Source organism: Mobula birostris, chromosome 9 (genome assembly GCF_030028105.1).
Source record: "Mobula birostris isolate sMobBir1 chromosome 9, sMobBir1.hap1, whole genome shotgun sequence".
NCBI classification, from domain to species: domain Eukaryota; kingdom Metazoa; phylum Chordata; class Chondrichthyes; order Myliobatiformes; family Myliobatidae; genus Mobula; species Mobula birostris.
The window spans coordinates 123843537-123870491 of record NC_092378.1 but is presented as its reverse complement, the minus strand read 5'-3'; the positions used below and the strand labels follow the sequence as shown (position 1 = coordinate 123870491).

The window sequence follows — 26955 nt, the reverse complement described above, 5'->3', positions numbered from 1 at the left end:
TGTATCATAAGTGAACATTGTACTCAGGTCAAGTCTAACATTGAATGACATATACACACTCCATTTATTCCACTGTGTTTATATTTCCAAAATATTTGGGGGGGGGACAGAAAAAAGATGCAGAGCTTCTACTTAAATTAAAAAAAGAAGCAAGGTAAAAGTGTAAAAGATGTTGTTACATTTCATGCATGACACTGGATAAAAATAAAATCTGCGGGGAAAAGAAGCTGAACTTAATGTAGCCCAGACAATCCTTCAGCACACATCATGCCTGAATGCTTCAACAACCTCAAATCCCCAGCAGAAAATAACAAAACCCAGCTTGAGTTTGTTCTAATATCTTACTGGTAACAAGCACATTTATACTTCAATGTTCAAAGTCCAAAGCTTCTAGAGTTTTAACAGAGGCACTTTGCTAAAACTGCTGTCTAAATAAAAGGCTATGCTATTTTAAGTTACTGTATTTCTTATTCTGCCCATGAGCTAAAATCTTTATTTAGCTTTGATGTTCAATTTTAGGCAAATTCTTCTTGAATGATTCCAATCCCAGGACAGATCAGTCTAATATCTAATCAAAACTCAACAGAATAGTCAAGGAATACTGTCAAAGCTCACCAATGTGAAAGGGCCAATTACCTCATTCTCTTTTAGAATTAAGGATAACTTTACTCCAGTTTTGTGGATTCTGAAGTAACTAATAACTGCAGATGAAGCAGCAGATGGCAGGTGGGTAGATAGTGGGATAGAGTGCTCCTTCCACTGGTTACTCAACATTTCTGTGTGTTTTTGATGCATCAATTTAAGATTCTTAATATAATCCTGGATGCTATTTCTCCATTTTGAGCCATCATGAGCCAGAGGTTCCCAGGAGTCAGCGGGGATTTGCACTTTTTAAAAAAAGCATTAAAAACATTCTTGATTCTCTTTTCCCTATCCACCTGGAAATCTCCTCCCATGACAGAGCTCAAGACCTATCTGTTTCAGGTGCCTGTTGTCAGACATGCTAGAAACTTGACCAACCCAACACAGCTGACTGAGAGAACTAGGGAATATTGGCCTAGGAAAGGACACTGTTGTTGGTACACTTATCCTTCCAGTGGATTTGAAAGGGTTTGTGAAGACAGCTTTCCTGGTATTTTTCCTGTGCCTTGAAATGCCTGATGTACGTAGCCCTGATGTCAGAAGCACATAGGGACGGATGCCATGTGTTTTGTGCCTGTTCTACGTTCCAGACCTTCAAGTCACCTTCTCCTCTCTTTCCTCATGGAAAGTGATGGCAAATTCCATCATCAATCACTGCCTTTAGTGAAGGATGGATTCCAAGGTCTGTGGTCCACATTTAAAGAGGCTGGTTTAGCCCCTGCATTTTTCTTGGTGATGTTACAAGTATGTGGTGGAAGCTATCACCACTGCCCCAAATCAATCTAGCCACTTCTCTTTTTGAAGGCAAATTCAGGAGGGTGTAAGAGGAGAAAAAATGGAAGAATATGATCATGGGCAAGAGCACTACTGGATGTAAAGGATTGTTAAAAAGTTTATTATTTCTTGGAAGCAGCTTCTTCTACAACAGGTAAAGTGGAATGGTGCCAACCCAACATCTACTGCTTTCAAAACAGTCAACATATTCCCTTATTTTAATTCCTTATTTTCTGGGTTCAGTTGTTTGGCAGGGAAGAGTGAAAAATGCTCCAAATATGTACAAGAGGCCTTCAAGGTGCAGGACATTATTGCATGGAATTAGATTTTCTCCTCTCAACCTTCCTTCTCGACAACACCCTTTCCTGCCTCCATTTGCAAATGCCCCAACTTTACACCTGGAAAATGCGTCCATCCTAGTCCAGTTACAAAAAAAGTCTCTGAAACAAATTAATGAGAGTAGAATCCCAAGAAACCTATCTGAAATCAGAAGACCTGATTGGAAGGGCAATAAGATTACCCTCTAAAAAGAAAATGAATCTGCCGTCTGACTGATCAAGCCACCTCAGAATGGCAACACAATGAAGTCATTAACTAATTTTAGCTTTGAAAATGCACCATTTTTCACTTTACAATCCCAGAATCCATTGTATTATTCTGCAAGTGCAAGTAAATGCTTGAATGGAGCACACATCATAGCACTGTACAAGGTAAGAACAACTATTAGGTTATGATTCAGTAATTTTCTACATAAATACCTCTTACAAATAGAAGGATTCAAATGTCTTGAGATTATATTAAGTTTTAATAATGCAATAAATTCCTCTTCTTTCAGATCTGTACTCAACTACTTAAGAGATCCTGAACAGAATTTTAATCTTTAATTAGATTTGCTTCTCATCTTAATTAGTTGAATCTCCAAAAACTGGATGATATGAAGTTGAATTTTTAGTCTTCTACATGGTAAAAGCAAGATTGCAGGCACCCCTGAAATGAAGCAGAAACAGGGCAGCAATCACCTGACACCCACGGCATCACCTCTCGAAATAATGGTCACTGATTTCCCCATTGTCACAGTTGCTGCTACCACAGGCTCTCAATTGGATATACGGAACAGCCCAAAGTCAGGGAATCAGCTCACCTAAATTGTTCAGAGTTCTTCAGTATTGATATGTCCATATCATGCTTTTTTATTGATGCAATTCATATATATATATATATATATATATATATATAAAAAAATAAAATAATAGGCATCCATTAGTCTCGTGAAACCATGGATTGGCGCCTTGGAAGGTTTCCAGGATGCAGGCATGGGCATGGTTGTATGAAAGACCGGCAGTTGCCCATGCTGCAAGTCTCCCCTCTCCACCCCACCGATGTCCAAGAGAAGGGCATTAGGACCCATACAGCTTGGCACCGGTGTCGTCACAGAGTAATATGTGGTTAAGTGCTTTACTCAAGGACACAACATGCTACCTCAGCCAAGGCTCGAACTAGTGACCTTCAGATCACTAGACGAACACCTTAACCACCTGGCCATATATATTTATTTCCTCTTTAAGATTGTACATCATATTGACCATGCCAATTATCTTAGGAGTGCTAAGAAGAATATAGCTATTAAAGTCACAGTGTGTGGAAACATGTCATTCAGCCCACCATATCTATGCTGACCCACCTATATTAATCTCTTCTTTCAGTACATTGCCATAGACTTTTATTTCTAAACAATTCAAGTGTTCATCTGTCAGTGACACTTGCTTGCGTCACTCTCTCAGGCAGTGTACTCCAAGCACCCATCATTTTCATTGTGAAAAAGGTTCCCCTTCCATCCCCTCTAAATTTCTCAATCACTGTGATGGCATAATTAATGACAAGTACAGGGTTGGCGAGGTGGAGATACGTCCTTTCCAAAAGAGGTGTAAGGCGCTCTTTCCTTCTGCTAGACTGAAGGTCACCCTTAGGCAAGGTGTAGCACCTGCTCAGCCTCCCCAATCGGGTTGTGTGAAGCCATGGGAACAGATGGTGGATGTTCCTATGAGCAGCTAGTGCATAATCACAGGTCCTGATTAAACGACCACTGATGCCAGGCATACAATTTCTGAGGAGTATTGATAATACCCGTCTTATAAAGACACTTCCAGAAGAAAGCAAAGGCAAACCACTTCTGTAGAAAAATATGCCAAGAACAATCATGGTCATGGAACGAGCATGAGAAAACCTGCAGATGCTGGAAACCAGAGCAACATACACAAAATGCTGGAGAAACTCAACAGGCCAGGCAGCATCTATGGAGAAGAGGAAGCAGTCGACATTTTGGGCCAAGACTCTTCATCAGAACAGACCGTGAAAGACCACAATCAACTATATTATATGACATGGCACATAACGAATGATCAAACAGGGTCACAGGTCACAGATACATGATAAAAGGATACTAATATACTGAATTGAATACTGTACTTAGGTAAGTATGCAGGTCAACTCAGCTCTCATACTATTACCAGTAGATGTGTAGGTGGATTTTAATGTGGATGAGGTTACTCACACTACAAACCAGGCATGTACAAAAAGAGCAGCCCATTTGCAAGATGGAAAAGGAAAGAGATTGTTGTGATTATTGATCATTCACTGAATGTCTCCTGATAATGGAGAGCTATTATCAATAAAATTAATTTAACACTTATATGCACCCTGAAGGTATTATTATTGTGAGTTAAAAGGAAATTTAACCTTGTATAGATTGCAGAGAGGTAAGACATAGTGAGAACATATTTTGCAGACGTTCACGCTGGTGCTGCACTGAAGATTCTTTGTGTCCTGCTTAAATGTTGAACAGTTTCTATTCAATTAGGACTAAAATGGGCAGTGCTGGAAATCATGCTCTATGACTATGTCAGATTAACATATGGCTATTCAGCTGGATCTGGTCAAGGACAACTCACAACCAATAGCTTCATCCAGTAATTTGACCATTATACGCACATTATTATTGCAACACACTCAGTGACACATTTCATTCTTTCCTGCAGGAGAAAATGGTACCAGCTGATTCAAGCCTGCAGAGAATCAACACATCTGCATCCTCTTCCTCACTGCACCCACAGCCCCACTAATCACCACTCCCTTGCAAAATAAAAAATGCTATCAAAAATCAGTTGCCCTGGATCACAGCAAAATGAGGACAGCTCCTATCCTGCTGAAACTCTTGAATGGACCTCTTGTATGATAAAGATGAATTCTTCATCTCTCAATCCAACTTGTCATGCCCCTTGCACAGTATTTGTCTACCTGTTCTGGGCATTCTTTGTAACTGCAACATTGCATCCTGCATTCTGTTTCTTTGTCCTTTGACATTGATATACTTATGTGTTGAATGACATACCTCAATGGCAAGCAAAAAAGATGCTTTTCACTGTATTGCATCCCGTAATGTGTGATAATGATGAACCAATTATCAATGACTAAGAGCAATGAAGGTGAAGGTGAGCTCAGAACTCATACTTCTCACCTCCCACTTGCCCTTCAGTTCTGATTTACACATTGTGGATATGGAAAGCATGGAGCTCTCTGTTTCTACACCCACAAACACACCCCATTCTCCACTCATCCCATTTTACCATAACCTTAGCCGATGAGGAGACGTGGGACAAACTTGAATTATTCTCTGTGGAGCATCAGAAACTAGGGGGAGACCCAGAAGAAGTATGCAAAATTACGAATGGCATCCACAAGGAAGATAGAGTCTCTTTTCTCCCAGGCTGGGGATATCAAATACCAGAGAGCAGAAGCTTAAGGTGAGAAGGGGGAAGTTTAAAGATATGCCAGGCAGGTACTTACTTTCTCAGAAAGTGGTGAGTGGCTGAAACACACTGCCAGAGGTGGTGGTGGAAGCAGATACAGCCCGATAGCAACTTTCAAGAGACAGATAGATGAACTGATGATGAATAGAGCGAAACAGACTATGTTCAGGCAGATAGGATTAGTTTTATTTAGCATCATGCTGGGCTGTGGGGCTGTTCCTGGCTGTAAGGTTCGATATCTTTATGCTTTTATCTTTATTCTGGATAAGAATCCGGTATACCACATTCTGGCAAGAATCTGGTAGATGGGCAAGAGAAGGAGTATACATAGACACCGTCAGTTAATCTGAACCAAAAGCAATGAATTGAATTGAATTGACTTTATTTCTTACATCCTTCACATACATGAATAAAAATCTTTGCATTACGTCTCCACCTAAATGGGCAATGTGCAATCATAATTTATAATAAATAGAACAGTCAATGTAACATAGAAATACACTCAAATCAGCATGAGTTAATTAGGCTGATGGCTTGGTGGAAGAAGCTGTCCCAGGACCTGTTGGTCCTGGCTCTTATGCTGCGGTACTATTTTCCGGATGGTAGCAGCTGGAACAGATTGTGGTTGGGGTGACTCAGGTCCCCAATGATCTTTCGGGCCCTTTTTACACACCTGTCTTTGTAAATGTCCCGAATCATGTGAAGTTCACAACTACAGACGTTCTGGGCTGTCTTCACCACTCTCTGCAGAATCCTGTGATTAAGGGATGTACAGTTCCCACACCAGACAGTCATGTAGCCAGTCAGAATGCTCTCAGTTGTGCCCCTGTAGAAAGTTCTTAGGATCTGGGGGCCCATACCAAACTTCCTCAACCGTCTGAGGTGAAAGAGACGCTGTTGCGCCTTTTTCACCACACAGCTGGTGCGTACAGACCGTGTGAGGTCCTCAGTGATGTGGATGCCGAGGAACTTAAAGCTGTTTACCCTCTCAACCCCAGATCTATTGACGTCAATAGGGGTTAGCCTGTCTCCATTCCTCCTGTAATCCACAAGCAGCTCCTTTGTTTTTGCAACACTGAGGAAAAAGTTGTTTTCTTGACACCACTGTGTCAGAGAGATGACTTCTTCCTTGTAGGCTACCTAGTTATTGTTTGAGATTAGGCCAATCAGTTCAGTGTCGTTGGCAAATTTAATTAGCAGGTTAGAGCTGTGGGGAGCGACACGATCATGGGTATACAAGGAGTAAAGGAAAGAACTTAGTACACAGCCCTGAAGGGCTCCTGTGTTGAGAGTCAGAGGGTTGGAAGTGAAGGAGCCCACTCCTACCACCTGTTGGCGATCTGACAGGAAGTCCAGAATCCATCTGCACAATGCGGGTCAAGGCTGAGGTCTCTAAGCTTCCTGTTGAGCCTGGATGGAATTATGGTGTTGAATGCTGAATTTGTAGTCTAAGAACAGCATTCTCACATAAGTATCCTTCTTCTCCAGATGTGTAAGGACAGTATGTAGATCAGTGGCTATTGCGTTGTCTGTCCAGTGGTTGTGTTGGTAGGTGAATTGTAGTGGTCCAGTTGGGTGGTAGCAAGCTGCAGGTGTAATCCTTGACCAGCCTCTCAAAGCATTTGCTTATTATTGAGGTGAGTGCAACAGGACGCCAATTGTTCAGGCATGTTACATTGGTCTTTTTGGTACAGGGACAATTGAAGCATTCTTCGATACCAACGTTATAACTAAGGTAGAAGTGGCAAGATATTTATGTGGTGTGTTCTGGACAAGAGTGTTCCCAGCCAGATCAGAAAGAAAGGATAGTGCAAGGAGGCAGCACCTCAGAGGGAAAGGCTCTTCTGCAGAGTGCTCAGATGAGCATTTTGATGACATAGCCAACAGGAAAAAGCTGGAGAGACTGCAGATGCTGGAACCTGGAGCAAATGAAGTGTTTCAACCTGAAACATTGACTGCCTATTTCCCTCCATGAATACTGCCTGAACTGTTGAGTTTCACCAGCAGTTTGCCTTTTGCCACAGGAAAAAGATGCTGGTTATGACAGGTTAAATTTCAATATTTTCTGATTCCATCCATCATGCCATTGTATCAATCTGCAATTATAATCACAACAATAGTTACTCACTGGTTGGGTACGGCAGGGTAAGATTTCTATCACACTGTCTCAGACTGCTACCTGCTAGATGCCAATGTTCAAAGTGCATCACCGGACTCCAGCTATCCACTGTTGTGGTGAAGTCTCAGAGTGGCAGCAGCTCTTCCATCTACTATTTACATACTAACACATATTCTTAGCAACGACAACTCATGTGCCAAGATGAGGCCACCCTCAGGGTGGAGGAGCAACACCTTCGATTCCATTTTTGGTAGTTTCCAACCTGATGGCATAAATATCGACTTCTCTTTCTGGTAATTTTTTCTTCCTCTTCGTCTCCTCTTCTCATACTCCCCACTCTGGCCTTTTACCTCTTCTTACCTGCCTTTTACTTCCCCCAGTGCCTCTCCTCCTTCCCTTTCTCCTATGGTCCACTCTCCTCTTCCTATCAGATTCCTTCTTCTCCAGCCATTTACCTTTCCCACCCATCTGGCTTCACCTATCACCTTATAGCAGGCTTCCTTCCCCTCCCTCCACCCTTTTAATTTTGGTGTCTTCCCCCTTCCTTTTCAGTCCTGAAGAAGCGTCTCAGTCTGAAATGTCAACTACTTATTCATTTCCATGGATGCTGTCTGACCTGCTGAGTTGCTCCAGCATTCTGTGTGTGAAGTGATTGGTTTTAGATATCATGTTGTTTAAAGCCATCTTTCAAGGTTGACTTAAATCTATTTCCACAGAGAGCCAATAAACTTCTCCCATTCATGCAGCAGCAACTGGGAGAATACTACACTGGAGGCAACAGCTCATTTGAGTCGACAACAAGGGTGTGTACAAGGTGTTTTTATGTTGTTTGTTGGTTTTTCGTTTTGTTTGAAGGTATAACAGTGCTTTGGACTGTTGATTTGGCACTGGGTGTTATTTTACATTTTACATTATTTTCCTATCCTGAGCATGCAGATGTTGTAATGGTTGCTTTGCATGTAATGTTGTTTATGTTACCTAATTAATAATCTTGAGACCTGATGACTAAAGAGTTCAAATCCAATTATGGAAGATGTAAAACTTAAATTCAGCTCCATAAAAATTAAAGAAAAAAACTAATAAGAGTTAAATTGACTGAAAAATTGCTGGCTCATAGTCAGGCCAGCATTTACTTTCATCCCAACATGTCTTTGAACTGAACAGTTTACAGTAATATTTCAAATGGCTGGTTAATGATTTGTACACATAGCTGGGTAATGCTTGTCTTTCACTAAAGGACATTGAAGAATCAGAGGTGTTTAAAACAATCCTGTAATCTTGTGGTCACTAATAATTTTGTAGGATTTCAATTCTGGAATTTTTTTATCAAGTAGATTTCAAATTCTTGTTAGTCATGGAGGGTTTGGAACTCCTCAATTTTAGTGTCTCATCCTGATAGTTCAGAATTTTACAAGTATACTGCCTTTCCCAGCTGCCAGATGTCTACTAAAATGATTAAATCTATTGGAGGTATTCACTGGAGATGGCCTATGCAGATGAACACAAGGGAAAATAAATATTTTAATTTAGCATTTTGGCAAGACCCTTCAGGGTTCTTGTTAAGTAATGCTCACCACTGAATCAGTTGACTGCATATAATGCTGAGCAATGAAATTAAATATTCCAACCCTGGTTCAATAACATTAATTTTCCAATTAGCTTTGTCCAATAAGCAGTTGCAAGTCACAAAAAATTTAATTTGAAAATTGATCCATAACTTTGAATATTTGGCTATTTTAAACATAGCATGCAAAATCCAAGCTATCAGCACTTGCCTGAAGCAGGTGGGAGTTTCATTCAAACATGAAGAACTGATTAGGAATTTGCACTGACTTCCTCACATATGTAGTTACAAGATACTCAATCAGATTTATGATCATGAATGACAATTATCCAAGTTGCTGAGGAAACAGCTGTGTGCATAAATATGTCTAAAGCATATAATTAATTTAATAATATTATGCCACTTCTTGTCAGCTCCACTTCCAATTTGTAATGTCTTTATGACAATTGTTCTGCCATCACAGTCACACCTGCCAAATTTGAGATGTAGCCATGGGCACCCGAATGGGCCCCAGCCTTGCCTGCCTTTGCATTGGTTAAGTGACACAGTCCAAGTTCCAAGCCTCACAGATAGTGCTCCTCAACTCTTTCTGTGCTACAATGACAACTGCATTAGTGTTGCTTCATGCACCCCAGTGGAGTTTGTCAATTTCATCATCTTTACCTCAGACTTCCAAGCTGCCCTTAAATTCATTTGGTCCATTTCTGACATCACTTTCTCCATTCTGGAACTCTCTATCTTCATCACTGGAGACAAGCTGTCTACCAATATATTTTATCAACCCATTGATTCCCATGGCTATTTTGGCTATATCCCTTCCCATACTGTTTCCTGTAAAAATGTTCCTTCATCTCCCTCTCATCTGGTCCCAGGATAAGGCCTTTCTTTCCTTTCTTTCTTCAGAGTTGTCCTCTTTCTTCAAAGAACAGTGTTTCCCTGCCTTCACCATTGATACTGCCCATACCTGCATCTCCTTTATATCCTGGACATCCACACTCACCCTACCTTCCTGCCACCTTAACAGGGATAGAGTTCTTCTTGTTCTCACCTACCACCCAGGAGCCTCCACATCCAGCACATCATTCTCAACTTTGTCATCTTCGATGACCCTACCACCAAACACATCTTTACCTCCCCCCACTCTCTGTTTTCCACAGGGATTCCTCCCCCCATGATTCCCTTGCCCATTCATCCCTCTGCACTAATTTCTCTCCTGGCACTTATCCCTACAAACGGCAAAAGTGCTACACCAGCCCATTCACTTCCATTCAGTGCCCCAAAAAGCCAGGTAAGGAAAGACTTCACATGGCAATCTGTTGGGGTTGTCTACTGTATCTGGTGCTTCCAATGTGGCCTCCTCTACATTGGTGAGACCCGACATAGATTTGAGACAATTTTGTTGAGCACCTCAGGTCCATCTGCTATAAGTGAAATTTTCTGGTGGCCAACCATTTCAATTCCTATCCCCAATCCAATTTCAATATGTTGGTCCACGACCTACGGTTATGCCATGGTGAGGCCACTCTCAGGTTAGAGAAGCCACACCTCATATTCCACCTCATATTTCGACCTGATGGCAAGAACATCGATTTCTCCAACTTCCGGTAATTCTCCCCCTCCCCCTTCCCTCCTCTTCAATTCCCCACACTGGCCTCTCAACTCTTCTCGTCACCTGCCTTTCATTCTTCCCTCCCCGTGCCCTCTTCCTTCCCTTTCTCCTATGATTCACTCTCCCCTCTTATTAGATTCCTTCTTCTCCAATCCTTTGCCTCTTCCATTTATCACCTTCCAGCTTCTTACTTTATCTCCCTCTTCCTCTCTTATTACCTTTAAGCTTGTCTTCCTTCCCCTCCCCCTCCCACCTTCTTATTCAGGCATCTTCCCCTTCTTTTCTATTCCAAATGAAGGGTCTCAGCCTGAAAAGTCTAAATTATGGAAATGAAAATTCATTTCCATAGATACTTTCCATAGACCAACTGAGTTTCTCCAGCATTTGTGTGTGTTACACCTTCCTGCAATACAGGTTAAAAGTTGCCTCTGGTGGACTTTTGGGTTTCCTGTTGCAATCAGTGACTTTTTTTGGATGAAAAAGAGGAGGCTCAACTTTGGAATCCAAGTTGGTTCATGCAGCAGAAGAGTTGCAAAGGACCTTTAGAAGCAAACCACTGAAAATGTTCAGTGTCAGATAATAACAGGATGGAGGAATTTTCCAAATAGATATATTCAGAAATTATTATCTGGACATGCTAATTGTCATGTTGAAGAAATGATTTAACTCTGCTGACGGAGACTGTTACTTCAGTAATTTCAGCTTTGTCTGTGCTTATTATTAGTTTTAGTGCTTCTTCTGAAACCATTCCAATATCCTGAATCCACAGGCCTGCCTCAAAGGACAACAACTTGCAAACTTCATTTTACTACCGCACTTCATTATACTGACCTTCTGTGTCAGATAGAATCACACACAGGTGCAAAGACATTGCTAAGTTTGAAAAATAGCTACTCATATACGAATAACTTAACTCTGGTTTGTGGATTTTACGTTTTTTTGACACTTATTTCATTCTACATTCAACTGGAGGCAATCTCTGATGTTGACCATCAGTGATGTCATTGAGCAGATTAAGGAACCAATCACATTGAAGAACACCCTCAGGAAGGAAAATACAGAACACAGGGTTTTAATATCCTTTTTGCATTGTAGGGAGAATACTGTGACATGCACTTAAGATTGAGATGCAAGCTGAAATATTAAAAACTAGGTAAGGAATATGTAAGTATTTTATAGCTATTGAAGATGGAATCAAATTCCACATGAAACATTAGTTTGGCATCACCTGAGGTATTCTTCATTTATAATTATAGCAGAGAACACTGTTGAAAATTTTGTTACAAACCATGTAAAAAGGGCTTCATGTTTTTAAGGCTTTCTAATAAAATAGAAATTTTTTTTAAATTGAAAAAAATCTATACTGCCTTCACCAGGCTGAAATGCTGGGAGTTGGATTGCAGCAGAAGACCGTATCTGGGGTCATGACAGTTATCAATCTTGTGGCCAATGAAGGACCTGCTCACTAATGTCACAGCAACAAACACCAAAGAGTTTCTTTGCCATTTCTACAAATGGGTATAATTTCACTTCATTTTTGCTGGATTCTCCAAAGCTTTTTTACTCTTCAGCTTTGTCAAAAGGTAACAACAGAATTACCTTTTGAGCCTTTAATTAAACCAGGGAAGCTGAACTCTAACACTGTCTGCTTAATTTTCCTCTTACCCTTACATTTCAAGTGTATTTTTCTGCTGCAATAACTTCAGTCTCTCTTACAGATATCAAGCTTGCACTTGAAAATGCCTATCCTTCTGATCCAAATAGCATGTTATTCCAGATAAGCATTATACCTGTTTATAATTATTCAGGAGTAGAATAAGCCCTGATCGAACCCAAACTAATCATGTGGTTCATTACTGCATCTCATTGGTGGCTATTCTTATTATAACCAACACTGAAACAATTGCTTTTCAATAATGTACAGGAAATGGGTTTGCTGTTGTCTTATTTTAGAAACTCATTTTGGTATGTTACCACAAACTTTTGTATATGGAATGGCAATTATTTTTTTGAATTGCAAAAGGAGAATGTTAAAGTATGAAATAGGAATTTTCTGGGAAGATACAATATGCTAAATACACTGAATTTAAGCTCCATTACCAGTTGATGACTGATTACTGTTAGGGAGTTTTCTGGAGTTATGTGACTATAGTAGATATTAACTCGAACAAGAACCAGGCTTCAGTTCTTATCATAAATGTAAAAAAAGTTCAGGAAGGTTCAAATTTCCCTTCAGATTTTTTGTAATATGCAAGTAGTAAATTGAAGTTAAAGGCATAGACTAAGAGATTGCATATACCAGAGCCAAATGTTAAATCAATGGTGGTATTGTGTTAATACACTTACATCAAACCAGACAACATGGGCTAAATTATATGCACCATTGTGACTGAATTTAAACTGGCACATCTAACGGATGTTGAGACTTAGCATACTAAACATGGTCACAGGTATAGACAATCAATAGTTTTTGAATACTTACCTGATTTGTATACTCAGAAACAGCCCTGACAACATTAATTTTGAGCAACACACACAAAATGCATGAAATGCAGGTTAGGCAGCATCTATGGAAATGAATAAACAGTCAATATTTCCTTTCCAGTCCTGAAGAAGAGTCGCGGCCAGAAATGTCAACTGTTTATTCATTCCCATAAATGCTGCTTGACTTACTGAGTTCTTTCAGCATTTTGTGTGTGTTGCTTTGGATTTCCAGCATCTTCAAAATTTCTTGTGTTTAACATTAATTTTGGTTGTCTGGAACTTCTGCCCCCAGAAGCTTTTAGACTATATTTATGTGAATTACTTTGTGACAAAGGTACTTGAACATTCATAGGTGTATCTAATTGAAAGGAAACATTGCCAATCCAAAATATTGAAGGAAATGATGCAATTGTAACTATTGAAATTGTATCAGCTATTGTTACCTTTGGCGTTAAAGGTATAAAAATGTAATGTACCTTTGGGTTTGTGAGCCTCTACCAAGAATATCTCCAGAAGAATGGCTATTTGTTCTTCTGAATGAATACTTCTATACATCAGCTTCAATGTCTCTCTGGTGACTTCGATCAGTCACAACAATTACATCATAGAATAGTTGCTCGACACAGCATCAACGTGGATTCTAAATATGTCACGCTGGGATAGTTGTCTATTTGACCAGGTATATAGTAATTACATATTACCTTTGTATATTTTGACTTTGTAGAAACAACTATTATTCTAGTAAAACTTCCCCAAAAAGATTATGTAACTAGATTTTTGAACTTTCAGTGTAGTTACATAAAATATAGGAAAGAAAGAACAGATGTGAATTTACCTCCTCATTTTAATATACAAAATGCCTGAAATCAGTACTTTGCTGTGCAAACCAGAGATAATAGACTGAAAACAGACTATGTTGACTGTGGCCGAAGCTTCCATATCTAACCAACAGTGTTCAACCATTAATGCTGATGTATGTCTTGGACTTCAGTCACTGGACTTGTGGATATGGAGAGCCTGCAAGACAAGTCTCCTGCATCTGGAAGTTCCAGACAGAAGCACCATCACAACAGGATCCAATCTAAGTATTTCTAACATTTCCTTGGAATGTTACCATCAGGTAAATAATTTGTTGTCCATTTCTTCAGCAACATGACTGCTGAGACAGCACAATAATCTCAGAAACAAAATCTGTTAAGGCAGTAGTTCACTTGAATCTAATTTCTTTATGTTTCACTCTGGAAGAGTATTTCAATGCTGATTACAATGAAAATGTTAGCTTGGGCAGCAACTTGCATTGGACAATAAATAATACTTGCCTGTTGCCTGCCTGCGATGATTAGTCATTGAGAGATCCTGACTTTCATTTTTCACTTTAGTACAAACAGGATATCAATTTCCAAACTCAAAAGATTGGCTCATGTACTCGTCCTTTCACAAACCCAATCTGATTTGATACTGAAGGACAATCTTTCCAATAATTTCCCTCATGGGAATGGGTTCATGCTCCACTGAACCACACTGATTGAGAAGTTTGTGGGATTAATCCGTATGCTCAGTCACACAAAGCATTATGTTGGAGTTTCAAAAATGTTATGGAAGAAATAACAAAAAAAATATTTTTTTCTGTGGCATTTTATCAAAAAGAACACATCTTTTTGTACTGACAACTTTAAAAAAAATTGTCATTATTCTTGAAATTATGGAATAAACCTTTTTAGGTATATAAGAATAATCCATTTTTCATCATTAATTTTAATTTAGAAATTCAGATATTGTATTAAAGGTAAACTGATGAAAATAAATTTAGAATTATTACTATTGCCAAGAACTAAAATTTTAATCTTATTTAATAAGTTTCTGTGCTAATTTTGTCATGCTTTTTTTGCCGAGTTTATATTCACTGAGGTTACCAATGCATGTTACACCTTATGTATTACATTACTCCATTCGTCTACTAATGATGTGCCAATGAATCATTTCACCCACTTCCAATTTTCTCTCTCCCTTCTCTGCTCTCTGCTCTGTCACATGGGAAGTTCAGTATCCTAGAAAGTGAGTTATGTATATTCAAGTAGTGCATCACAGGATTCTTGTTAAGCTTTACAGCTATACAGCCTGCTATGACTGAATATTTAATCACAAAAATGAGCTGGCAGATATGATGAACTATGTGGTTAAGCCTTGCAGCGTGTGTCTTCACCGGCAATTGAGAACTGTTGAAATCACCATTCATCAGTGCCACCCTGACAGCTTTGTATAACCTTCTGTTTTTTTTTTAACTTATTTATGAAGATTAAAGATGTCTTAAATCAACAGTTTCTTCTCAGATGTATCATTTTTCCTTTTGTAAGCTGGCAAACTTTTCATTGTTTAAACAGTTGAGTTGAAAAGCTCTTTCGCAAATCATAACAACATACTACTACTTTACATTTATGCAGAATTTGTTTTTACACAGGTAGCTAATAATTAATGCTAATTTAGGATTACATTTAAATGATTCTTCACTGACCCAGTAGGTAACTCTGTTCTGTGTTGCACCAAATAATACTGCTCATCAGTAGTACCGTGAAAAGTGAGAGATATCATGGAGACTGCCAGGATACCAAGCATGCGAAGTACGCAATGATTTCCATAAGAGAAAACGTTGAACTTATCACTTTTAATTTTGAATATGATGATAAGAACACTCTCAAATATCATTTCTGATCCGTTCTGAGTAAACTGATTTCAATCACGGTGCCAACTCGGAGTTTTTATTCCTAACGGGCAGGTTGGAGAATACCTAAGCAGAGTTTGTGTTCCCGACTCCCTGTTAGCTCTTGCTGTGAAGTTTATGAACATGAGCGCAGACATTTTTAATTATTTATGGGAGGGCTCACTTTATTGTGATACAATGTTGAAACTCATCAGTTCTGCCATGCTACTTGGTCTCAGTGCAGGAAAGTAGCCTCAGTAAGAGATTTATAAGTACATTTCCTAAAAGTCCTGATAAGAATCTATGAGATGTAATTTTTAATTTGAAACCTTTTTATAATGGATCTATATCTAATATTTATAATATGCTGCTGGGAATGAGAAATGTTCATTTAGATAAAATTAAGAATCTTTGGGAACAAGATTTGCAGACTTCAATTTCTGAGGAAACTTACAATCAAATTTTTTAATTGGTCAACACTTCATCGTTACGTGCCAGCCACTCCCTCCTACAATTTAAAGTGGTCCAGAGGGCCCATATGACCAAAGATAAGTTGTCTCATTTTTATTTAGGTATATCTCCGTATTGTGATAAATGTAATAATGGAGAAGTTTCACTCATTCATATGTTTTGGACATGCCCGAGTCTTGGAAAATATTGGAAAGAAGTACTTCAAACTTTCTCGATACTTTTCAAAGTAAACTTTAAGCCTAATCGTTTAACCGCTTTATTTGGTATTGTTGGAGGAAAGGATATTATTTCGGAGTTATCTGACTTGCACATTTTAGCTTTTATTTCTCTTATGGCCAGCAGGACGCTCTTGCTAAATGGAAAGATGCGGCCCTTCCTATTCACCCTCAATGGTTACGTGATGTGATGTCATGTTTAAATTTAGAGAAGATTCAATGTTCAATCTCTGAATCTAGCCAAGACTTTCAAACATTGTGGGGATCTTTTTTGAATTATTTTCAAAACCTTTGATTTGCTGTTAAAGCACAGATGATGACTATTTTTTTTCCTTTTTTTTTCTTTATTAATCAGCTTTGGTTTTGGTAGTGGGTTAGATATTTTTTATATAATAAAATTACTATATTTCAATGTTACAAATTAATTAATCTGTATGAATATAGGGTAAGAAGTCTTTATATGTGATTTAGTATAATGTATTGATATATATTTTTCTTGTACTCTGTATTCTTATATGTAAAATTAATAAAAATATTGGAAGAGGAAAGTGGCACAACTTCAGAAAATAAACTGCAAAAGGGTAATAAGTCAGATGATCCAATTTTAAGGTGCTCCAATAATTTAAAATCATGATTGTGAAAGATAAAAAACACAGGCTGAACTAGAAATGTTGTTCTATTTTCTTGCACGCTTGTAATATTATTCTTGGCTTCAACTTACATGTACAATGTTTTGTTTAGGATTAATTCACTCCTCTATCCAATTTGACTACCAGCATTTAAATCTCAGCATTTAACTTCCACAAACACAGTCATAACACGGTGAAATTATTTACAACAGTTCTTGAATGTGTCACACGTTGTTGCCAATTAGATAGCAACTACTTACAGCTTGATGAATATGTTTTATCATCAATGTAGGTAGTTATCAAACTACTGAGCAAGAACACTGACGAGGGAAAAAAATTAATACACTCATTATAAAAGAAAAATGTGCACTGATGCAAACAGTTAACAGAGAAAGATAAACAACTGTTTGTTTTTATATTCAAGTTGCATTGCATAATTTCAAAAAGAATCAGGGACTAAGTGTAATTATATTATAGTTGGCTACCTTATATACCCTAAAAACTGCATAATTAGAAAACAACATTTTCATAAATTGAAGACAAAAAAGCAGTTTGATTTTCAGTGAAGCATGTAGATCAGATTATTTTCTTGACCAGAATTTTAATAATTGCTGTGAGCAAAACTGAGTTCAAGTTATAGGGAAGAAGAAAATCTGAACACGTTTTGGAACAATTTAAACGTTCTGTTGGCAGAGACAAATTTGATGAGATGCTCCGTGACAATAAGAATATAGAAAGATGGGCAAGCAATAGTACTGTAGGTACTAAATGTTCATAACATGGGGTTGGGAAATTACTTAAAGTATGTAACATGTTGATTAATTGATAATCAACAAAAGCAGCATCCATGAGAATGGGGCAATGGTAAGAGAAAGAGGAAAAATAATTTGGCTCAAAACATAATAGCACATTCGCAATGTCTGTCATTGTTTGTATCATTCCACTGTTAAGCTCACAAATATGGAGAAAAAATAAACACAAAAGATTCTGCAGATGCTGGAAGTTGAGGGCCACATGACGCAAAATGCTGGAGGAGCTCAGCAGGTCAGGCAGCACCTATGGAAATGAATAAACAGTTGGGCTGTGACCCTTCATCAGGACTAGAAAGGAAGGGGGAAGAAGCCACAATAAAAAGGTGGGGGGGGAGGGGTACAAGCTGGAAGGATCCCTGCTCTGTAAGTTCAATTTTAACTCATGAGATGTGTGTATCACTGGCCATGCCAATATATACAGATTGTTGCAGAGGAGGTATTGGAGTACCTCAGCAGTAGCAATAATATGAGACACAAGAAATTCTGCAGATGTTGGAAATCTTGGGTCAGCACACACAAAATGCTGGAGGAGCTGAGAAACTCAAGCAGCAGTAATGGATGGAAATTAATAGTCAATGTTTCAAAGAAACCGTTCATCAAAACTGGAGAGGAAGAGGGCAGAAGCCCGAATAAAAAGGTAGTGGGATGGTGTAGGAACACCAGCTGGCAGGTAATGGGCAAGTCCAGGAAAGAGGGGAAAGGTAGTTGGTTAATAATATAATGCTTATACTCTGCCATTTTGTAATTAGCAACATTCTAGGATTTTCTCCCAGTGATGACGGAGGAATGACAATCTTTATCAAATTGAGGGTATTGCAACTTGGAGGTGACATTTCCATGCATCTGCCGCCCTTATCCTTTAGACGGTAAAGACCAATGGCTTGGAAGTTGTAGGGAAAAATATGAAAACTTGTCGCAGTGTATTCCAGATCAGGTGCATGCTGAATTTATATGCCATAGGCATGGACACGGTGAGTGGGGTGTTAATCAAGAAGGCTGTTTCAAATTGGATAGTGTGAAATCACACAAGTATTGTTGGCAATTGGCAAGTGCTCTGTCTACGTCATACTAAGTGGAGAGAAAGTCACTTACTACCGAGTATTCAACCTCCAACCATCTCATGGCCACAATATTTACAGTATGTGGCTGGCCCAGTGAACAATTGGCTCAGAAGATGTTAATTAGTGAAGGAATCAAGAGGAGAATTTATTGTTAGATTCTCTTTTATCGGAGATGATTATTGTCTGGGATTATTAAAGAGTAAATACTACTTGCTGCTTAACAAATGCTGTATAGGTTTTGCTGTATGCAAGTTCATTATCAGAAAAACTGGAAATGGTGATGAACACTGCTTCTGAAGGGGAAGGAGCCTGCAGATCTGCTTGCAGTAATAGTCTGCAGCTTTAACCTGAAACTCCCTATTGCTTTCAATGAAACTGTTAGATTTGTCTCATTAACACAAAATAATTTTTTGCACAATCATTTATGAATGGATAATTTATCTTGTATAGACCCTGTTAATTACGTGATTTGTGATCTTGAAAGAAAATGAAACTTGCATATTAATTTTGCCTGTCTAGATTATTCCTTGAAGTTTTATAATTCTATTTTCTTACTTGTGCTAATTATTATTGTTTGCTCCTTTCTAAATGCACTCTCTTTCTTTCACTACCCTTCTGTTTCCATTTTGACTTAATTTCTCACTTCACTCATTATATTGTTTATTTTACATATAACTTTCACTGGCTAATTTGAGAATACTCATACTTAATGTTGACGAGTTTTTGGATAATTTGTTGATGCTGTTACCTCCCACTCAATGGATTTGTGTGAGGGAAGTCATGTTTGGTGAATCTTTTAGCATTTTTTGAAGAGATAGTCAAATGGATAGATAAGGGGCATACTAAGGGGATAGATATGCAACTCATTCAACAAGGTCTTGCATGACAGACTGGTCTGGAAGATTCGGTGCTTTGGCTCAGAGCTAGGAAGCAGAGACTGGTGTTTGAAGGTTGTTTCTCAGAATAGAGACTGGTGACTTGTGGTATGCCACAGGATTGGTGTTGGGACGCTTGTTATTCAGAATTTATATAAGTGATTTGTATGTGAATTCACAAAGCTTGATTAGTAAATTTTGGAACTGTTGTTGTCAGTGAAGAAGGTTATTGTAAATTTTGGGGGATCTTGGCCAAGGAGTAGCAAATGGATTGCAATACAGATACTGTGAGGAGATGCATATTGGAAAGTAAAACCAGTGTAGGGCTATGAAAGCTGGGGTGCTAGGGAGTCCAATGGAACAGAGAGACCCAGGAGAACAAGAGCAAAATTCATTAAAAGCTGTATCTCAGGTAGACATAGTGGTGAAAAGGATGTTTAGCATGTACAGTCTTGGTCACCCTATTATAGAAAAGATGTGGTTAAGCTACAAACAGTGTAGAAAAGATTTATGAGGGTGTTGCCAGGATGGGACAGCTTGAGGAGTAGGGAGAGGAGGACCAGGCTTGGTCTTTATTCCTTAAAACATAGGAGAATAAGGGGTAACCTTATAGGAGTATTTAAAATTATAAGGTGAATACTAACAGTCTTTTCCTCAGGGCAGGGGAATAAATTTAGGCTGGATGGGGAAAGATTTAAAAAGGACCTGAACAGCAGCTTTTTTCACACAAAAGGTGGTGAGAATATGAAATGAACTCCCAGAGAAAGTGATTGATGCCGGTATAATAGTATAATTTAAGAAGCATAAAAAGTGTTCAGAGGCATAGATGGGGTATATGGTAAGAAACATTTTCTCTCTTTTAAAGGTGTCAAAGTCAAAGGGCACAGGGTTAGGGTAAGGGATAAGAGGCTAGAAGTGTCTTAAGAAAGAAATTTTCCACCCTGTAATGCACTGCTTGTTTTTTAAAGATGCTACAACACAATATATAGGAAGCACGTGGGCAAGCACTTGGACAGCCAAAACAAAGACACAGAAGACTATGGACCAAGACCTACTGTGGACACAATAGGGTCTTTTAAGAGACTCCTGGATAGGTACATGGAGTTTAGAAAAATAGAGGGCTATGGGTAACCCAAGGTAATTTCTAAAGTAAGTACATGTTTGGCACAGCATTGTGGGCCTAAGGGCCTGTATCATGCTGTGGGTTTTCTATGTTTCTAGGTACATACATGGAGGGGAAGGGCCTGGAGGACTACGAGTTGAGCATAGGAAATTAGAACTAACTACGTGGACAAAGAGGACGTCATGGATTCAGGCTGAATGGCCTGCTTCAATGTTGTATTGCTTGAGGAGCCTCCAAATTCATTTCAGATTTCTCTCTATTTACTCCAAGAAGTAAAGCGTTGAAGGGTGGGGAAAAGCAAATCCTTGCCATAATTACTTAATCTTCACTCCACAATCTTATTATCCCATCAGCAGCTCCAGCAATTTCTGCACCTTTAGGGCAGTTATTTTGGGTACACTTTTGATCAGAGAGAAATTAGGAGATTTTTTTAAAGATAAAGTGTATCTCCAGTCAATTGTTGTGAGATTACTGTTCATTTATTAAATTATTGAAAGATAATACAAAGAAAGATCTTGGAGACCATAAGATACAGAAGCAGAATTAGGCCATACAGCCCATCATGTCTGCTCCACCATTCGATCATGGCTTATTTATTTTCCCTCTCAACCCCATTCTCCTGCCTTCTCCCTGTAACCTTTAACATTCTTACTAATCAAGAAGTTATCAACCTCCACTTTAAATATACACAATGACTTGGCCTACACAGCCATTTGTGGCAATGAATTCAAACGCTTCACCGTGCTCTGGTTAAATAAATTATTCCTTATTCTGTTCTGAAGGGACATCCTTCTATTCTGAGGCTGTGCCCTCTGGCCCTAGGCTCTCCTAATCATTGGAAACTTCCTCTCCACATTCACTCTAACTATGCATTTTAAAATTCAGTAGGTGGTTTCAATGAGATGCCCCCTCAAACTTCTAACCTCCGGCGAGTACATGCCCAGAGCCATCAACCACTCCTCAGATGTTATCCTCTCATTACTGAAATCATTCTCTGAAATCTCTTCTTGACCTTCTCCAATGCTACCACATCCTTCCTTAGATATGGTACTCAAATATTATCACAATGTCCCAAATGTAGCCTGGCCAAAGCCTCAGTATTTTAGACTTGCTTATATTCCAGTCCTCTGGAAATGAATGCTAACATTGCAGTTGCCTTCCTTACTATTGACTCAATCTGAAGTTAACCCGTCAGAGATTCCTGCACTAGGATTCCCAAGTCTCTTTGAACCTTCAATTTCTGTATTTGCTTCCTGTTTAGAAAATAGTCTTTAGCCATATATTATGATAGTGTTTGCACTAGGGTTAAGTGGAAGACAATACTATTTATCTCAATAAAGAATGGTTATGTGTAGTTTTAGTGAATTGGCAGAGTGTCAATAAAATTCTCAAGGATCCTCACTAGCTTCTGAGATTCTCTATTGTTCCTGTTAGTACTAAAATTGGTCATCTCAGATCATTTCCAAGTCTCTTATTTTACATCTGTTTGGAGAACAAACAGCATGTTAGACCAATTATACCTGTATTAATTTATGCAGCAGGGTTGACTCTAACCTAAGTAAACGTTAATTTACAGTATGGTGGCAAGGTTTCCATTTAAACAGTGGTATAAAATCTGCCTTCCAAGTCGTGACCACTAGCCAACCTCATATAGCAGTGCAAATATATCCAATTATAGGCACTACTCCATCTACAACTAGCTTTACCCCTTCACATGCCAATTTAACATTGGGTTTAAATATTGAAGTCCAAGTTGAAACCACCAATGAAACAACCCAAGGAGGCCAAACACATTCCAACTGATATCACTGTCAATCTCTCATGTGAAATGTATTTGCTTTCCATTACAGCCAGCAATGGTTCCAAAATATGCAGAGATAACTTGCAAAAAAAAAAAATCTATTTCTTGCAACTTCAGGAACCGGGTTATTGTCAAATAGAACTAATTGCAAAACATGCAAATACTTATGAACCTGTGATCAAATTCCTTATCCAATCTTCAAACAAACAATATTAAAGTCATATGTAGCAGATGCAGCACAGATCTAAGTGATCTGAAATAACCAAAACTCTACCTCAGTTATTGGGTTTCAATGTCAGCAAAATCAGACTAGGTGCAAAACAGGTATCAACTCCAAAAGTGCCTCTTATTAACAAGAAAAGCTGGGATTGCGACTCTGCAAATTGTCACCTGTAGAATTCAGTACTAAGTATTAGGAATACCAAAGTAAGGAAAGACAAAGTATCTTATTGCAACAGTAGAAAGAAAGGTAATCTCAATGAACAGTAAATATAAAACAAATACGTAACAAAGATGACATTTAACGTTCTATTATAGGTTATAAATAAACAATGAGACTTAAAGATATAATCTAAAATTTATGCAAGTCTGATTCCATAATGTTAATAGTATTTGCCCATTTGAAATTCGTTGTCAAACATTTCATATCATGTTACTGATACAAGAACATCATTAATTTATGCATGTGAAATTAATTCCAATGTAAAAGAATATGCATCTGAAAAATAAGCAACTACATAATTACTTTCTTCATTCTGCCACAATATTAGCAGAGTTGAAACCACAGTTAAGTCCTTGTTAAAACTTTCAAACATTGTAATGTATTAGCAACAGGGAAAATAGGTCACTGACTGCATTGAAGATTGAGGTATAAAATTATATAAGTGATACGCTGACATTATGAGTTGACCAACAAAACTTACAAGATGTAAAGCAGTTTATACAGACATCTCAAAAAATAGAGCCTCTCTGTACCAATAATGCCCTTTCGTTAAAAAGCAAGTGGATATTCTCGATGTATACATCATTATCCATTAGCAAATGATAGTTATAAAAAATTGTTGTTTTTCTGGGTGCTCCTACTAACAATAGAACCAATTACAGCCCTGGAGTTATTTCAGATGCCTGTCTTTGTTTTATTAAGTTAGCACACATCTCCTTGGGTAAGTCGCAGGGAGCAAAGAATTTGTACTTGAGGAAGAAATAAATACAGCTCACCTGTGAAATTGTTACTGCCTTTAACTCCTGGAATAAATTTGAATTGGCACCAGCAGCTTAAGTGATAAACTGTGACACTGGCAAGTTGTACAAGATAATGAACCAAAACTTTGGATCAAGAATGAATTTGGGTTATCTTACCTGCATAGAATTCGGGGCTGTACACTGCACCCACAACTGGGTTTAATTTCCACCCTAAAAGAGAATTAAAAAAAATTTCATCATGTCACGTGGAGTTCTATTAGCAGAAGATAACATCCCTTTTGAAAGCAGATTGATTTATTCATTATGCACCCAGTGGCCACTTTATTCAAGTGGCCACTGAGTGCATGTTACTGATCTTCTGCTTCTGTAGCCAACGCATTTCAAGGTTCAACATGTTGCGTAGTCACAGATGCTCATACACACCACAGTTTTAATGCGTAGTTATTTGAGTTGCAACTTGAACTTGCCTGGCCATTCTCCTCCAGCCTTTCTCATTAACAAGTCACTTTTGCCAACAAAAATGCTGCTCACTGGATCTTTTTAGTTTTTCGCACCATTCGCTGTAAACTCTAGAAACTGTTCTGCATGAAAATCGAAGGAGATCAATAGCTTATGAGATACTCAAACCACCCCTTGTCTAGCACCAACAATCATTCCAAAGTCAATGTTACTGAGGTCACATTTCTTCCCCACTCTGATGTTCCGTCCTAACAACAACTGAACCTCTTGTCTGTGTCTGCAAGTGTTTATGCATTGAGTTGCTGCCACATGATTAGCCGATTAGATGTTTGCATTAACGAGCAGGTGTATAGGTAGACTTAATGAAGTGGCCACTGAGTACACTTTATGAAACTATTTAAATAGTGTACTTTGATTGGCTATCAAGGTAATAGTGAGGCCGTGTACTGAGCACAATTTATGTAAAGTAGCCAGCAACCTTGGGTGAGAAGGGATGTATGATTAAATACAGAATCCATAGGTTGCTTTCTGTGAAAGAATGGCCCAGTGATGTTGTAAAGGCTTCCTGGATCATCAAGGGATTGCATGGCATTGTAGATAACAGCCACTAAAAGTTGAATCATGTCTCTATAAGACTAAGCACCCTGTGAATGATGCACATGTGAGTTACTGCCAAACATCTCTCCTAGCCATGAAAATTAACTGCTAGAAATAGGGTAGAAGTTTGTCAAACACATGATATACTAACCTTTCTCTCTGCTACACCAAGTTATGAGGCTTTCAGAACAGCAACTGCAAGAGGCAAATTTGTTCTTTTGTTTTGGAATATTAATCCTGCATTCACTAGCAATTTTCACAAGATTTCTCAGTTTAGTGCACCTCTTCAGATTTGCTATCTGGAAATTTAAAATGTTATTCTGTATAGAATGTGAACAAGCAGACAGGAGAAAGTTAATGGTTTCAGTGACATAATAAAGAGTTTTCCATAGTGTAAACAGTATGCGTAACTATTATTATGCTTGTAACAAGTATAGTGGAACATTTAAATTTTCGTTTTTAAACTGCACCAGAGATGTCATGCACATTAATGAGAGTATTCGGAGGTCCATCTTTTCAGCCTGATATATTTTCCAACCTTTTAATGCAGCTTCACTGTTCCTGTAGTTGTGGGACTTTTATTTTCTGTACCTCTGTCACAATATAAATAATGAACCTTCTCACAGAGAAAGTCAGAAATGGTTTCCTTAAGCCCCATTCTCTGCCTTGCCCCATGAATCTGATTAAAGCTGTTGCTGTTTGAAAGCATCATTGATTAGTTTCCCCAGCAGAGATTCTAGTATAAGCTATTTGAATGCATTTCATATGCTGCTACCATTGGCATCAAAGACCTGACAGATTTCTCTCAGATTTTAAGTTACACTAATGGTCTCTCAATTTGTCCAAGAAAAATCCTCTGAGACTCAGATCAATGTTCACAGCTGAAAGGTTGCCTCATTTTTCATCGTCTTCCCACTCCCTCTGATAGCTGGATCATCAAACTTTCCAGCGCTGATACAGGAAGACTTCATTTATCATGAAAATAACTGCAATTAAACTTTGCTTTGTCTTGTCTATGAGATTTGTGCGAGCCCATAATTGTGTGGGATAATCGAGTATGACGATGGTGGTTCTCTGCGAGTCTCCAGGTGCCACAATGCCATAGACTGGCACGTTGAATAGCAATGTACTAGAGAGCCAAACTCAGTAAGATCCATAATAACCATAAACATCATAAGATATAGGAGCAGAATTAGGTTATTTGCTGTGGCTGATCCAATTTTCCTCTCAGCCTCAATCTCCTGCCTTCTCTTCATATTTCTTTATGCCCTGATCAATAAAGAACCTATCAATTTCTCCTTGAAATATATGTAAAGGCTTGGCCTCCACAGTTGCCTGCTTGTATTGGGGGTTTAGTAGAGGTGCTCTACACAGCTCTTTGATGATTTCTACACCTATGCATTGCATGGTGGAAGTCGGGGATAAACTAAATGTCAATGCAGCCTACTTCTGGATCTGCTGAGGTGTGGAACTCATGCATACTGAGATGAGTGTTCACTCCAGCTTCGAGTAATATAGCGCAGCCTTTTGGCCCAACACATCCATGCTGACCAAGATGCCTATCTAGGGGAGTCCCATTTGCCTGTGTTTGGCCCATTCCATACCGTGGGTGGCACGGTAGTGTAGTGGTTAGCACAATGCTTCACAGTACCAGCAACCCAGGTTAAGTTCCCATCGTTTTCTGTAAGGAATTTGAACGTTTTCCCCATGCCAATAGCTTTTGGGACCACTTGGTGAAGGAAACCATTGAAATAAAAGTAAAGGAAAAGAATTTAAACAAAGTTGAATGTCTCACTCCAAGTAAGAACTGGAATTTCATTGTAAACAAGGCGGGACAGCAGAAACCTGATTGTATGAGGACTAATCAATCAGGAGAGATGGATGACGGGGGTATAAATATCATCCGGCTAGACATGCCCAGGCATTATCCCAGATTAAGATGGCACAGCTTGTCATTGAAACATCTGTTAAAATTTATACTTGTACCCGGCTGGAAGCCTGAGGAGTTTATCT

General features: G+C 38.6%; 1 protein-coding gene across 8 annotated transcripts in view; it reads right to left on the bottom strand.

The window, feature by feature from the left end:
• Nucleotides 1–26955, bottom strand: part of rbfox1 (RNA binding fox-1 homolog 1) — a 412559-nt gene that overhangs the window by 91000 nt on the left and 294604 nt on the right. For all 8 annotated transcript variants that reach the window (XM_072268735.1, XM_072268734.1, XM_072268733.1 and 5 more), the window contains one exon: nucleotides 24043–24096. In XM_072268735.1, coding sequence (XP_072124836.1) covers nucleotides 24043–24096 — 54 coding nt within the window. The remainder of the gene's footprint in view (nucleotides 1–24042; nucleotides 24097–26955) is intronic.